The 16,150-nt window shown below is 35.9% G+C and overlaps 1 protein-coding gene across 1 annotated transcript in view; it reads right to left on the minus strand.

Moving 5' to 3' along the window:
• DCUN1D2 (DCN1, defective in cullin neddylation 1, domain containing 2) overlaps positions 1-16,150 on the minus strand; it is a 43,841-nt gene that overhangs the window by 4,807 nt on the left and 22,884 nt on the right. The window contains exons 4-5 of the mRNA XM_006883959.1: positions 3,818-3,900; positions 603-699 (exon numbers count right to left, since the gene is read on the minus strand). Of these exons, the coding sequence (XP_006884021.1) occupies positions 603-699; positions 3,818-3,900 (180 nt within the window). The remainder of the gene's footprint in view (positions 1-602; positions 700-3,817; positions 3,901-16,150) is intronic.

Consider the following 16,150-nt stretch of genomic DNA (forward strand, 5'->3'; position numbering starts at 1 on the left):
CTGACAATGTTCCCCTTATATTTTTGTACTAAGAATTTTATGGTTTTAATTTGCACATTTAGGTTATCACTCTAATTTGATTTTGGTTTTGAGTATGATGTCAGGCATGGATTCCATTTCATTTTTCTGCATGTGGAAAGCCAATTTTTCCAAACTGATCTATTGGGGAGACTTTTATAGCAAATAGACTTATAAAAATCTCATTTAAAAATGATTAAAAAGATTAACTCATTAAAAAAAATCAGCTAACCTCAGACTTGATTCCATAGTTTTGCAATGTGAGTTCTTACATGTAACTTTTGAATTTCTTAAACATAAATAGCTGTCTTCTTAATTTCAACTAAATATGAAACCCCACTTTTCTTTTATGGGATTTACCTGAAATATTAATGACGTGGGTATTATTATTATTAATTATTATTACCATCCTCACTTGATGAGGACACTGCATAAGGGTAGAGCCAGGGGTCAAACAGGAGTCAGGAGTATTCCAGTGCCTATTTTCTTAATCACTGTCCCAGGATCTAAAGGCAGGAAAAGTTCACATTCGTGTCAGATTTTAGGATGCCTCCCAATCACCCAGAATACAGCAGCTTCAGTACCTTCTTCATCGTAGTTTGACATATCATCTGCAATCATATTTCCAAAGTCTAGTAGAAGGTTCCAAGTGTCCCTGGGGATTGACCTTTTGTGATGTTCCTAATATATGAGGAAAAACAAAACAGAACAGCAAACCAACAGATATAAGGTTTAACTCTTAAATAATCTAGTGGGCCAATTCTCTTCACTATATAATTTGCTGAGGAAGAGGTACAATAACAATGTTATTAAAATTTAAAAGTAATAACAGTACTTGGAATAAACTGACTACAACATCAGTGTTCAAATGTAGAAACCAGACTTATTTGAAGACAAAATAATATCCTTTAAAAATATTTTTTAAAAACTGGATTTATAAGGCTAATCCTGTGTATTTTATAACATACAGATGGCCCATTCTTGGGTTATATGCTTCAAATATAGGTTATGACTCCAGGTAAAAAGTAAAGAGAATTCATGGGCACAAGGTTACTAACTTTTGAATATAATATAGTACATGATTTAACGGAAATGTTTAAATGAAAGGAGCTCTCGTGGCATAGTCTGTAGCATGTTGTGCTGCTAGTCCTCAGTGGTTTGAATTCATCAGTGGTTACTCAGGAGAAATATGGTCAGTCTCCTCCTGTTAAAATTTATAGCTTTAGAATCTCGATGGAGGGGTGCTATGAGTTTTAACCAACTTAGACATCAGAGAGTTCAAACTTTGTTTTCTCTAATATTATAGCTACAAAAATACAAAACCACAAAACTAAATCAAACCTGTTACTGTTAAGTCAATCCAATTTACGGCAACCCCATGTTTTCAAAGTAGAACCGTACATAGGGTTTTCAATGACTATAATCTTACAGAAGGAGACAGGTCTTTATCCCATGGGTATGCTGTTGGGTAGATTCAAATACTAAATCTTTAGATCAGCAGTTGAACAAAAACAGTATTTGTGCCACCCAAGGACTTTCTAAACAATACTAGCTTTCACAAACACTTTCTTGTGAAGTGATTTACTTACATTAATCAACAAACCTCCTTAAAGCCCTGTGAGTTATCATTATTTCTATTTTACAGATGAAGAAATGAAGGTATAAGAAAGTGAAATAATTTGCTTAAGACCATAAAACTAGTAAGTGTTGGAGTAAAGCATATGTTCACTAACCAAAACCAAATTTGCTGTCCTTGAGTGGACTCTGACCCATGGGCACGCTGTAGGGCAAAGGAGAACTACCAAAGCAAAACGGTTTCCAAGGCTGTAAACCTTTGTGAATGTGGATGGGCATATTCTGCCAGCAGTCAAGCATTTTAATCACCATCCCACCAGGACTGATGGATGTAATCTCTTATTACTGGAAGAACAAAGCAGAATACCAAACCAACAGACATAAAATGTGTTGTTGTTATGTACTATTGTGTCAGAACTGAATCATAGTTGACCCTTGTGCAGGTGTTCAGAGGATGGAAATCACATGACAGGAGACTGCCCATCTTTCTCCCATGAAGCAGCTGGTGGATTCGAACTTCATGCCTTTAGGTTGGCAACAACGCCTTATCACTAGGCCACCAGAGCTCCCTAGAGGTAATAATAGTGCTTTGGATAAAGTGGCTATACCACCTGTGTGCAAATGTAGAAATTGTAAAATCATATATTATTAAAATAATATAGGCATTCTTACTCTGCTATATGTGTATACTATGTGAAGTATCTATTTTACTTTAAAAAGAGTTTCTTTACTGAGATGAAAACCTACTGCCATTGAACTGATTCATGGTGACCCTCCAATGGGTTTCTGAGACTGTAAAATCTTTCTAGAAGGAGACTGTCCATATTTCTTCTAGGGAACTGTTGGTGGATTCAAACAACTGATCCTTTGGTTAGTAACCCAAAACATAACACAGCGTGCCACCATAGCTCCTTCTTACTCTCATCGGGCCTGGCATTACTGCAGTTTACGTCAAACTACCATCACCAATGGATTCTTGAAGAGGCCAAATAAGCTCTTTTTCCTTCTAAACATTACTAAACACATTTTAAAACCAGTATCAGAATGTAACACATATAGAGTGGTATTTCCACTGGAGAGTGGAATACAATCCATAGTTCTAGAACCAACACTACCTTTTACAGATAGTATGGCTGTTGTGCTTTGTTCTCTAAAGTTTCTCAGAGAAACTATCAAGTTAATTAGTTTAGGCTCTGGGGACAGTAAATTGATAGTTGCCTAAAGTCCTAAATCTAAGAAGTTTTAAATGGTTGTCACAGAGAACTTTTCTAAAAGTAGCCTTGGAATCAACTCAAACTTGAAGCCCAGCTGCTGTGGTGCACAGAATACAAAGCTATGCAGCTATTTCTCTGCTATCCAATACACACAGTCTAGGACTTTATACCACCAATTACCTGTCAGTTTGTCACAGTGTTACTATAACGTTGAAAGCTATGCCACTAGTACTTCATTAGCAGGTTGACCCATGGGGGACAGGTTTCAGCAGAGCTTCCTAACTCAGACAGACGTTAAAAAAGGCCTGCACGTCTAGTTCTAAAATTTGTTTTTGTTGTTACTTGTGTTGAATTAGCTCTGATTCATGGTGGTGATCAGACAACTGTGGTCCATTTACTGGTTTTCAGATCACTAGGACTTTAATCCTAATATGTCTTAACCTGCAAGTTCTGCTGAAGCCTGTTCAACAACAAAGCAGCACGCAAGCCTCTTCATGGGCGGTGGTTGCACATAGGTGAAAACCCTATGAATCATAGAGAACTGTTCAAGACTTCAACTTGCTCACTGTGGATGAATTACTAGTAGGAGTTTACCAGTGAACAAGGACATTATGTGTGGCAAAGTGAAGAACCAATCGAAGTCAAAGAACTTCTCAATGGAAGAAGTGACACAAAAGTTCCAACAATGGATTCAAATACACCCACCATCGTGAAGATGGTGTCGGCCCAGACAACATTTTGTTGTGCTACACACGGTGTACCGTGAATCAGCTGACTCAATAGCACCAAGAGTAATAGGACTTCAAAGTTTACCCCAAATTTTCACATTAGTTTCTTCAGAAAAGAGGAATAAAAAAATATTCTGGCATGTCTACCAAGAAGGAGGGAGTTATCAGTTATAGAATTTTTTTAATATAAAAAGTGACAACCATTTTATAATCTGCTAATTTCACAATCACATTATGATCTGCTAATTTTACTTACCCACCAAGAAGGAGCAGAATACTTACCAACAAAAATTTGTTCCATAGATCTAAGAATTTAAACCTTCCAGATAATACTAAATTCCAATATGCAACAGCCATTTCTAAATCTGGCAAAAAGAAAAAAGTGTTAATAAATTCCAATTTCTTTTTCCATTAAAAAACCTCCAAACTATTATTTTAGCATAATAATTTTCACTTGATCAATAGAATGTGGCAATCTTATACAAGAGTAATTTGAAGCTTAAACAATACAGAAGTGTTCTTAGTTTCACATAATCTAATTTTATAAATAAGAATTTGTATATCAGATTATTTGACCATGTAAATTATTCTCTAATATATCTGTTTTGAAGACTTATATATACTGAACTTTCTTTACACTTGAGATCAATTAATACAATTTTTCTTATAAAAATAGGACATGGTTCTTTTTAAACAATAAACTAGATGTTAACTTCTTTGATGCATAATACCATAAGAATACAAAATCTCAGTCACAAAAGGAAAAATACTGCATAGTGCCACTGTTGCAAAACAGGACTGACATCGAGGTTAGGGAGAGACTGAGAAAGATGGGATAAATTATGTATACTGCATTGAAACAGATGAGGCAGAGAACTGTTTAAAAGGGATATATGATTAGGTATTATTGTCATCACAGGAGTCCAGAACGAAGGCTGCATAGTGGAGTAGACTTCGGGAAAGGGATTTTATAACAAGGAAAGAATTTTTCTTTTACTTTTCAAAGAGAAGAGCGAACTGGGGGTGGGGAGGTTGGACAGAGAGAAAAGTGGAACAATGAATGAATGGAAATCCAAAGTCTCTTAACTTTCATGAAAATTATTTTTTTTTAGGTTGTTTATTTTTCATTTCAATGAACATCTACACAGATTTTGGGATTCCATTCATTCATTGTTGCACCCTTCTCCCCACACAAACCCCTCCCCCCTCCCCCCCATTTGCTCCTCTCCTTGAAAAACGAAAATTATTTTTTTTAAAAAAAGAATTAATACAGAAATTGATGGAAGTAAGACAAACTATATTAGCACTACAAAGACTTTGCATTTCTCAGCACATAAAAATATGCAAACATAGGGCAATGCATGTTCCTTTTTTGATAAACATTTTCCTTGCTTATTCAGTGCTCCGATTTTTATGTTAGTACTTCACAGTTCTTACATAAATCTGTAATGTTGTTACTATGTGCCATCGAGTCAGAAGCAATCCCTAGCTGACCTGTCAGTGGATTTTCAGAGGCTGTAAATCACACAAGAGATTTCCCATCTTTCTTCCTTGGAGCAGCTAGTAAACTTGAGCTGCCTGACTTGGGGTTGGCAGTACATCTCCTTACAATGAGGCCTCCAGGGCACTCATAAATCCAGAGGATTAAGAATTCAACCTAAAAACAATTTGTGTCTTATTGGACTATTAAAGCTTAGCATTGCTACTGCACTACAATATAACTTCCAATGCATATTGTTTTTGAATACTACCTCACTGTCTGTTCATTTTTTTAACCCCTTTCCTTTTATATGCTTATATATTGTAAGTAAATAAAAGCCTTTTTAAAGACTGACAATGTGAAATCACATAAAATAGTCCTCAATAAGAGCTATATAGAAAGTATTTTCTAATTTCACATTTCTACATACAAGTACATCACATAAGCTAAGGTGAATGAATATATTAAGGTAAAAGATTAGGAATGTTCAAATGCAAGCTATCCAACTAAACCATTTTCAAGAGATTTCCATTTAAATTTTGTTTGGTCTCAGCTGGTAGGGCGAAAATTTACTAAAATTAGAGCTCTAGTTTGAGATTTCCAAAGTCAATCATTATTAAAACTTGATAAGCTAAGGGAGCTCTGGTGGTCCAGTGGCAAGAAGCTGCACGGCACTCTCGAAGTTACACAGTTTGAATCCACCAGATGCTCCACTGGAGAAGGAGGGGCAATCTCCTCCTTTGCGAGTCAGATCTGATTTGATGGTACAAAACAAATCAAAAAAGAAAAAAACCACAAACTTGATAAGCTAAGGAGACACATGAGCAACAACTCATTTTAAAGAAAATGTTTGTATTCTTTATATATATATAGGAACTTTTAGTATAATACTAATTGTCTTGTCCTGGTTGGAAGTCTACATTTGATCTCATAGGAAAAAACATCCATTAAAATAAATTACTATAGACAATTCATCTTAATGATGTAAAAGCACACATATTGCAAAATGGATGGTTAATCTGGAAAGAAAAAAAGAAAGTCTTATGTTATACATTTAATCTAGATTTGGTTCTAGAAACCTTTCTTAAAGACTGAACTTGAGATATGAAATCAAGAAAGAAGAACAATAGATACTTAATGGTTATAAAAGAAAAAAAAAGCCCCAATCTTTACAGTAGCTACACACCTCCCCATCCCAAAAGCTTCTTTAAAAACCTTATCTCCTAAGTGAAAACCTGTGGTTTACAGTAAAGTAAAAAATTTCAAATTTTTGTTTATGAGACTCCAATCAGTATCACATGAAGAGAGAAAGAATCTTAAGGGAAGAATGAAAAAACCAAAAAAATACTTCAGTTAATTGTTATGAAGCTTTTTAAGAAATCAAGATTTCTCATAGTCAGCTGATTCAGTAAAAAATTATATTTGGTCTTTTAATATTGAAATTACTATCTTATTTCTTTATTAGACTGAGCATTATAATTTTGTAAGGTTAAAAAAATAACTCTACATAAAAACAATACACATATTCTTAACATATAAACATGCATACGAACATGAAATAAATGATAAAACCCTGTTAGTCTATTTTTATTCCACTTTGTCATTGTTTTCTATGTTTTACTCTCCCCACAGTTGTATCACTGCATCATCTTATTTAACTTTAATTATTCAGAAGACAGTGCAGGTAATTTACTTTGGAAACTGTTAAATGAAAGGCTCTGTTTTTGGTTTGCACTCATACATTGTTCTCTCAGATTTACTTCTTCATTAAAAAACTTTTTAAAGCTCTCAAACAATTTTCTACAACAGTGTATATCATACTTGAACTTTTAAATAACCTATTCATTTGCTCAAATAATATAATAATCTTCCTGAAGAAGCTACTTTCTTCAAAAATGTTTTATACTTTCTCCATTTCATTAAAGCAGAGAAATAAGATCAGTAAGAACTCTAATTCTCTAACAAATGACTGATATTTTTAGACATTAACTACATAGATATTAAATTTATAAATATTTCATATATTAAATAAGGTAGTAACTGTACTATAAGAACTTCAAGATGAACTATACATTTTCTTGAACTACAATCCAAGATTGATCTTTTCTGCTCTTCATACTTAAATTTATAAAAAGGAGGTAAGCATGTTAGGCTTTGTATCTGGAAAACATTTTCACATAGATAAATACTTAAAAGAAATTATGGAGAAATAAAAGAAAATTTGTAATTTTAATAGCTGTTTTTAAGCACTCTTAAGTAGATTCTGCCTCAAAACTACCCCATGTGACTGACAGAATGGAACTGCTTTATAAAATTTTCTTGTCTTGTAAAAAGAGCAAGGCTGTATAATGGCCATATTTGACCTGTATCCACTTCACAAAGGGGAACTGTCCCCATTCACAACACAAAATCATTTTCCATTGGACATGTCCCTCACACTCTCATACCTTTCTACTCATCTCAACACCAATCTTACTGCTTTACTTGGTCCAAAATCCTAAGTTATATAGCTCACAGACCACACAGAACAATATTGAGTAACTCAAAAGGTTATAATTCAGTTAGTAGCAAAATATAATCAGTAGTACAGCTTCTGAAATGTGCTCATGGGAGCCTTAGCCTTGAATCTCATGACTTCAGGCCAGTGCTCTAAAGTTCTCAGCCCTGCCAATATTGGCTCTCCCACTCCTTCCCCTTCTCGCCCCTCTCAGTCCTCCTTTTGCCCTTGGGCAAAAGGCATAGCAGTCTCAAAGTCCGCTCCATCTCATGTGAGGCTTCCACTGCGTCTGCTATGACTATTGTTTCCATAGGCCCTCATCTGGCTGGCACAAGTGTCTCTGGTCTTGAAGAACCTAGTATATTCTCTTGCTGCTGCTGCTGCTGCTTTGTTGGTGGTGAGGTTTTCTCCTTCTGCTGCTGAATTTGCTCAATTTTAATGGTGAGGCTAGCCAATCTTTTGTGGATTGGTGAGACTAGCCAATCCTCTTGTGGATAGGCTAACACACCCTATTTGCATATTCCTGCCTACCCACATGACAAAGTTAGGCAATTGCAAGGAAACTAATTTTGAAAAATCCTTAATTCCACAAGTATTTATGAGAGCAAAATGCCAGATCTTTCTCCTTTAGAACTGTTAAGCAGGTGTGAAATGTTAACCTTTTGGTTGTGTCACCAGAGCAATCAAATTAAGATTTTATAGCCTCCTGGATATCATGCAATCACAGTGTATGTCAAATACAGTATTCTTTAAAAAAAATGTATATATTAATATATATATTAAAGCAGATGTTATGCTACATTATTTGTAGGGCTGGGCGTTAAGGGATCTGAAGACCTCCATGCTTAGAATATTCTAACTACCACAAAAAGTAGTCCTTACTAGCCTGAGATCACCATGTTATTAGGAAGTCAAAACAAATCATTCACAGAAGAAAAAGACACTAAGAGGGTACATGGAAGAGCAAGTGTGGTATCAAATACAGGAATAAATTCTTGTTGGGTGATTCAGCCCAGTCTGTTCAGTCATCAGCTGAAAATCCAGTGAAAATTCACTATCAAGTGACTTATCAATGTGAAGAAATGCCCAGCTGAACCCTGCTTAAATTTCTGAGTAAAAGGTCATGAATTACAATGATTCTTGTATTACCAACTTTATGATTGTGCTTAGGGCTGGGTTCAGAGCTTCTGTACACAGGGTTGCTATGAGTTATAGGTGACTAGATGGCACACAGTAACAACAACGATGACTAAGTTTTCAGGTACTTGTAATGTAGCAATTATTAACACCAAAACAGTGGCTCTGGAGTGGGATCTAAGATTTTGCAATCGAGTAATGTCTTAGGTGATAATGCTGCTATTTCTCTGCAGGCCATACTTTGCCAAATGGAAGGTAAATCATAACTTGGAAAAAAGTCTTTAACAAATTCTTTCATTTTAAATTAACTTGGCATTATTAAGATAAAAATTCTTTAAAATAACTTGTTGTTGTTGTGTACCAGGGAGTTGGAACAAAGCCATAGCTGACCCTCCAGCGGATTTTCAGAGGCATTTAATCACATGGGAGGAGACTGTCCACATCCTTCTCCCATGGAGCAGCTGGTGCCCTTGAACTCCATGCCTTTGAGATAGCAGCACAGCTTCTTGCAACTAGGCCATACACATAAAAATAATGTATACACAAAAGAGAAATTAAATGCTAGCCTCCTAAACATCTAGAATTTTAACACTAAAAGATGGAACCTTATGGTTTATAAAATCTGAATAAAAAGAAATTACTACTCCTACCAAAATTTTATTAACTCTAAGATTATACTAACGAATACAATAGAATAAGGAAAAATTTACACACAAAGAAAGTAATATTTTTTGGTTACCAAAGATGGAATGGGAGGAAGAAATAAACAAAGAAAAAAGTCAGTAACTAGCTAGCAAACACATACTAAGTTGGGTGAAGGGAAAGTTACATAAAATAAGCAGATGACCAGTGTAACTTATCACTAAAGAAAAGGAAGACAAAGAAAAGTGGTATAAGAATTACAGACAACAAAGGTAAATACTATTATATACACACAAAAATAAAACATAATACAAGAGAAAGAAAAGAATTACTTGATCATTCATTACAATCTCAAGGCTTCCTTCCTTCATAACGATTTAACAACAAAAAGAATAACTGAACTGCTATATTTTCTAATTAGATCAGGCACTTTGAAAATGGAAGCTAAATATGTCTTTAAGAATTGATGAAAAGTAATTGTGTAAATTTTTATTTTAAAGTATAATAGTAATTATATGATGCCCTACACTAGCCAAATTTTAGGGGGAAAAAAACCACAAAACTCAGAGTATTTCTTGCTCAGGTAAATATTACAGGGAAAATAAGGGGGCAGCCTCAGGAAACAGAGTTAAAAAAACAACAACCCTGACATCATAAAATGAAGTACTATACACAGCAGAATAATACAGTCCTGGTGAAATTAGTTAGTCTTCTGAAAGATATCTTTGAACAATTAAATATCAAAGATATCAGTTAAATATAAAATTCTTACTTGAATAATAAGAAACTACTTAATGAGCCCAACCCAAATTCTGAGTATGATTATTCTGTTGCTTATGTGCTTTGTAATTCTAGAAAAGATAGATCATATGTTCTTTTTTAAAAAAAATTATCATTCATATACACTGTATAATCACGAATATATACTGTGGTTTATACAATCTTACATTTACATAACATTTCATTCATGTATAGTGTGGGTCTGTTTCCCCTTAAAATTATCTTACTAGTAATTACACTCTTGAAAGTGTGTAAGCCAGCTACTTCATGACTAATGCCTTATTATCATGCCCTTTTAGATAGCCAATTTCTGATTTGCCCATCCTCTGTTTAACTTGGAAGCTTTGAGCATCTGTATCCACAAGCAAAATCTGGTCCAGAGCAAGCATCAGGTTATAGCAATCAACCCTCATTCACAGTAGAGATCATCTTCTCTTCCTCTGGCTGGGTTCTGGTCAATTCATCCCCAGTTTCAGTGGCTACTTTTAAATGGGCATCAGTTGCAAGCTGAGGAGTCCACACTTGTCCCTGCATTCCAGACATGCCTTTCTCCCCATTCAGCCACAGCCCCCACATGGGGCTAACTTAGTAAGCCAGGAGTCCTCATGATTTCCTGCTCCATGCTAGTGGGCAGGGGATATGTTCTTGAGAATATTGATGAAAGTTATTGTATAATTAAGAACCAAATTAAAATAGGTTTCATTTTGCTTCAGCCACTTAAAAGAGAGATGTGGAATTAAAATAAACACAAGAGTTCTAGTCTCCAGGGCAAAATTCAGCTTATATAAAAAAGTAGCATCAGGAAAGAAAACTCCCAAGGATTCCATCTGACTGGATGAAGAATAAGTAGCTATATGTTTGCCCACTCCCTTTCCTTTAGATAAGAAATCTATGAACTTAATGCGAATAGGTATTTGAGAAGATTCTGAAAAAGGTGGTAGCAGAGGCAGCATAATTTTTAAATTTTCTAAATCTCCACATAAAAACAGAACAACTTCATAGGAATGGTGAAAATGCATAGACAACAGTTATTATAAATTTAGGTGAAAAAGTATTATCAAAAATCTAAAACTGTAAGTTGGTGAAGAAAAATAAGGGTGGTACAAATGAGTACCTAAAAGAGTCAGCAGGTGTTCACTGTCAAGTTTGGCTAGGACAATTTGAAAGAAGACACTGAATTTGGATGGTGTTAAGACCTGTGACCAACAGCTAATAAGTCCAAGAGACCTGAAGCAGGATTGAAGGGGATGGAGCAGTCCAGCCCCTCCACAATCTCAAAACTGACCTGCCACAACCACCTTCTGAAAAAAGCCTCACTGAGGAGAAAATGCTGAAGAAAAACACAAATTGAGCAGTAAAGAGAAAACAAACACAAGAAAAGGGATCAAAGTAGGGGAGAGGAATAGAAAACCTTGCAATAAACACATTTTTGAATGCTAGATACACGCATGCATGCGTGTGGGTGTGCATGTACACTCACTCTCTCAAATATTAACCATATCACCTTCTAAAAGTTTAGAAAGTCATCTTTCACATAAAAAAAGCAACAGAAAAGCACGGTGGTCAAGTCTCATACTGTTAGGTGCTATCAAGTCAACTACAACTCACAGAGCCCCTTTGAACAATGGATCTGAATGGTGCTCTATCCTGTGCCATTCTTACAGTCTCAAATATACTTGAGCCCATTGTTACAATCACTGTGTCAATTCATCTTGTGGAGGGTCGTCTTCTCTTTCCCAGACCCTCCACCTTTCAAACATGGCAACTAGCCCCTCCTAACAATATGCCCAAAGTATGAGAGAAAATTTTAGTAGCCTTGCCTCTAAGAAGCACTTTCTCCAAGAAGACATATTTGTTTATTCTTGTGGCAGTCAGCGGGGTATTCTGTACTCTTCTCCAATATCACATGAAACTTAGCAAAAGAATGGACAGCATATCTGAGAATATTAACCCTGAATGACTAACACCAAGACATGTTGCTGTTGCTCTATGCCAGAGAGTCAGAACTGACCTTCCAGAAGCAGTAAATCACACTGGAGAAGACTGCTCCTCTTTCTACCGCAGAGGAGCTTGTGGATTCGAACTGTCTGACTTCAAATTGGCAGCACAACTCCTTATCACTAGGACACCATAGCTCCCTTAACATGAGAACTACTTAAAATTTAAAAGTAAAAAATCTTTTGGACAAAGGAATAATGAAATTAGAAAAAAAAAAAAACATTACTTGGCATTTACTTAAAATAGTTAATAACTGGGTTACCAACAGATGCCAAAACACTGTATGGAAGTTTCATAAGGTAAAAATTTACACAGCTGCAAAATATTTTCCCACAATTACTTACTGTTTATTCTTTCTCATTCACTGCCTATGGAGTTGGAAACAATTCATAGCTGACCCACCAATGGGGTATCAATGCTGTAAGATGCATGGGAGGTGATTGGTCATCTTTCTCCTGGATTTGAACTGCCTGAAAAGCTAAGCTTTCAGTTTAGCAGTGCAACTCTCTAGGGATTATGCTACCAGCATTTCCCTTCCTTTTTTTTGTCTTTTAATATTTACTAAGAGAAAAATAGTAATGTTAAAATGATGAAATCAGGTAGATACCACCTTAATCAAGTGATCAAAGTGAACATTAGTAGTATATGTTTTCCGAAATGAGGCATAAAGAAAGATCACAAAAATGACTGTGACATTCCTGCTCAAAATGCCCAAATCTAATCCTTAGAAAACATCAGGAAAATCCATATTGTGGGACATTTTATAAAGACCTCTATTCTTTAAAAATCTAAATAAGAAGCTATCGTTGTATTTTTTCATTGTAATAAGAATAAAACGTTGTAGATTTGGTTGTAATGGTGTTAATTTTCTAAATTGGATCACTGTGCTTTGGTTTATTAAGAGATGGAAGTGTGCAGGGGTTAAGAGGCTTAATGTCTGTAACCCTCAAATAGCTCAGAAAACAAATTTATGTGTGAATATGTAAACAAACCCTTTGTTCGTTCACCTCTTTTATGTCATCAGATCTTATCTGCATCAAATCTTATTTTTAACTATATAATTAAAAATTAGTGTCTGACTCCCTGCTTATATATATTTGGTCTTTTTCAAATCTTTCCTCTTTTTTTTTTTAACAACCTTTCATTTTCTTTATATATAATGTCCTGATGTTGTGCCATAACCTCCCTGGTCTTCAGTCAAGAGTGTTTAGCGCAGAAAATCAAATCTTGAGATAGTCTGTAAATTCTGGTGAGAGATGTATTCAAGGTTGTACTTGGGCTTTCATGAGCTTCCTTTGATTTTATTCAGCTTCAGCCTGAGCATGGCCAATTGATGGTCTGTTCCATAGTCAGTGCCTTTTTATTGTTTTGACTAACCATAAAGAACACCTCTATCATCTCTTGACAGATACAGTCTATTTGAATCCTATGTAATCTATCTGGCAAAGTCCATGTGTAAAGACAAGCTGGTAAAAAATAAAATAAAAAAATAAGTCCTCAGTTTTGCAGAATTCTATCACATGGTTCCTGGGATCATTTCCACCATCAAATCAGTATTTTCCAACTTTTTGTTGTTATGTGCTGTTGAGTCACCTACGACTCATAGTGACCCTATATATAATAGCTCTGAAGCCTGCCTTATCTTGAGCCAAACTCACTGACTCTGATACACCTACTCCCATTGCCCTACTCACTGTATCAATCCATCTCATCTGCGGTCTTCCTCTCTTACGCCATCTCTCCATTCTTCCAAGCATGATGTCATTTTCCAAGAATTGGTCCCTCCTGGCCACATGCCCAAAGTAAGACGGAGCTTCAAAATCCTAGCTTTCAAGGAGAAATTTGGTCTCACTCTCTCTCAGACAGTCCTATGCTCTCTTGGTGGTCCATGGTATGTTCAAGACTCTTCTCCAACACCACAACTCAAAGGTATTGATTTCTTCTATCATGCTTAGTCATTATCCAGCTCTCTGATGCATAGCAAGCAAGTGCGAAGACTATGGACTGGATCAGGCACGCCTTAGTCTCTAGACTAACGTTGCTGCTTCTCAGTACTCTGGTAAGGTCCCCGACAGCAGATTTACCCAATGCAATTAATCTTTTGATTTCCTTACTGCTGATGCCAAGAGCATTGATTGTGGAGCTGAACAATCTGTTAACTATTAACAACCTCAATTTCTTCTCCATCCATATTGACCCTTTATTGTTTCCAACTCTCAAATTCTAATCTCCAATAATCATCAATGCACCTTAACTGCATGTTTGAGAACTTTCAGACTACAGTCATTTGTCAACATATTCAACTTCATCTTAGGCATTTGTGTGTAAATATAAACGTATATGGTTATTAACCCATCATTGACAGTAGTGTAATTCAGGGAAAACAGAAATTATTTTAATGACGAATACAATGTTCAATTTACCATTCTTGACATAGTAGACCATATACATCAGATTCAATATGGCAAATACCAGTTTGTTTCAGCTCACTAATGTCCCCCTCTCTTTCATTACCATCAAGTCATCAGAAACCAACTTATAGCTGACCCTCCAGTAGGTTTTCAGAGTCAGTAAGTTTCATGGGAGATTATTCATCTTTCTCCTAGTGGACTTGAACTGCTAGAGACATCACTTTTGAGTTAACAGAGCAACTTTCTACAGACTATGCACCAGGGCTCCCTAAATTCAAACACTGTGTTTCATTTTTGATGACTTCATTTTCCTTGATTCATACTTCACACATTGCATGTTCTGATTACTAATGAATATTTGCAGCTGTTCTCATCTTGTATTGTGCCTCAGACATAAACAAAGGTCCTCAAGTTTTATTCCATCCACCTAGTCACATCATTAATATCAACTCTGAGGGCAGTACTCTTTGTTGTGCCCTGAGTGTCTTTTAACCTGAGGGGTTCATGTCTCAGCACTATTTTGGACAACACACTACTGTGAAGAAAAAAGGTTTCAACTGGCTTCTTTCTGAAAGTAGACTGCTTTCTAGTCTGTTTTAATCTGAAAAGTCCACTCAAACCTGTCCACTTTGGGTCATTGTTCTGGTGGCAGGTGGCATAGCTCCAGTATGCCATGAACATGGATGTCACCACCATAAAACGAAACGATGCACAGGTGGTGGCTTTCAAAGGGTGGCTTAAGAAGACAAGGCAAAAAATCAGAAAGTCAAGGATTTGGAATCAGAAAATCAAAACGAAAGTATACAATCAGCATTTCTTAAATGGAAAAAAAAGCACAGTGAAAATTCAAACCTTGAAAGTTTCTTTGGGGGAATAAACATTGAATGATACAGGTAGTATAAAAAGAAGAGGAAGGAATATGGTCATTGTACCAAAAAGAACTGGTTGATATTCAGTTGTTTCAGAAAACAGACAGTGATATAAAAAACAAACAAACAAAAACAAAAAAAAAAAAACCAAAACAAAAAACAACACCCCATTGGTACTGGAGGAAGAAGTCAAAGGTGCACTAATGGCACTAGCTGAAAGCAATGTTCTAGGAATTGACAGAATACCAACTGAAATGTTTTGGCAAATGCATGTAGCACCGGAGGTGCACACTGATCTACCAAGAAATTTGGAAGAAAGCTCAATCTCACATAATTTGGGCATGTGGCCAGGAGGGACCAATTCTTGGAGAAGGTCATCATGCTCAGAAGAGTGGAGGGACAATGCAGAAGAGGAAGACCCCGGATGAGATGGACTGATACAGTGACTAGGGCAATGGGGGAAGGTGTGTCGGAGTCAGTGATACTGGCTCAGAACAGGGCAGGCTTCAGAGCTGCAAAAGGTCACTATGAACAAATATGTCAGTTTAGAGACTAAGATATGCCTGATATAGGCCCTGGTCCTTTGCAATTACTTGCTATGCATCAGAATGCTGGACAATGACCAAAGATGACAGAACAAGAATTCATGCTTTTGAGCTGTGGTGCTAGCAAGAGTACTGAATATACCATGGACTGCCAAGAGAATAATGAGGTCTGTCCTAGAGAGGATGAAACCAATTTTCTCCTTGGAAGCCAGGATTTTGAAGCTCTTTCTCACATATTTTGAGCATGTGGCCAGAA

This window comes from Elephantulus edwardii, unplaced genomic scaffold (assembly GCF_000299155.1).
Source record: "Elephantulus edwardii isolate Elephantulus edwardi_28Jun2011 unplaced genomic scaffold, EleEdw1.0 scaffold00030, whole genome shotgun sequence".
Lineage (NCBI taxonomy): Eukaryota > Metazoa > Chordata > Mammalia > Macroscelidea > Macroscelididae > Elephantulus > Elephantulus edwardii.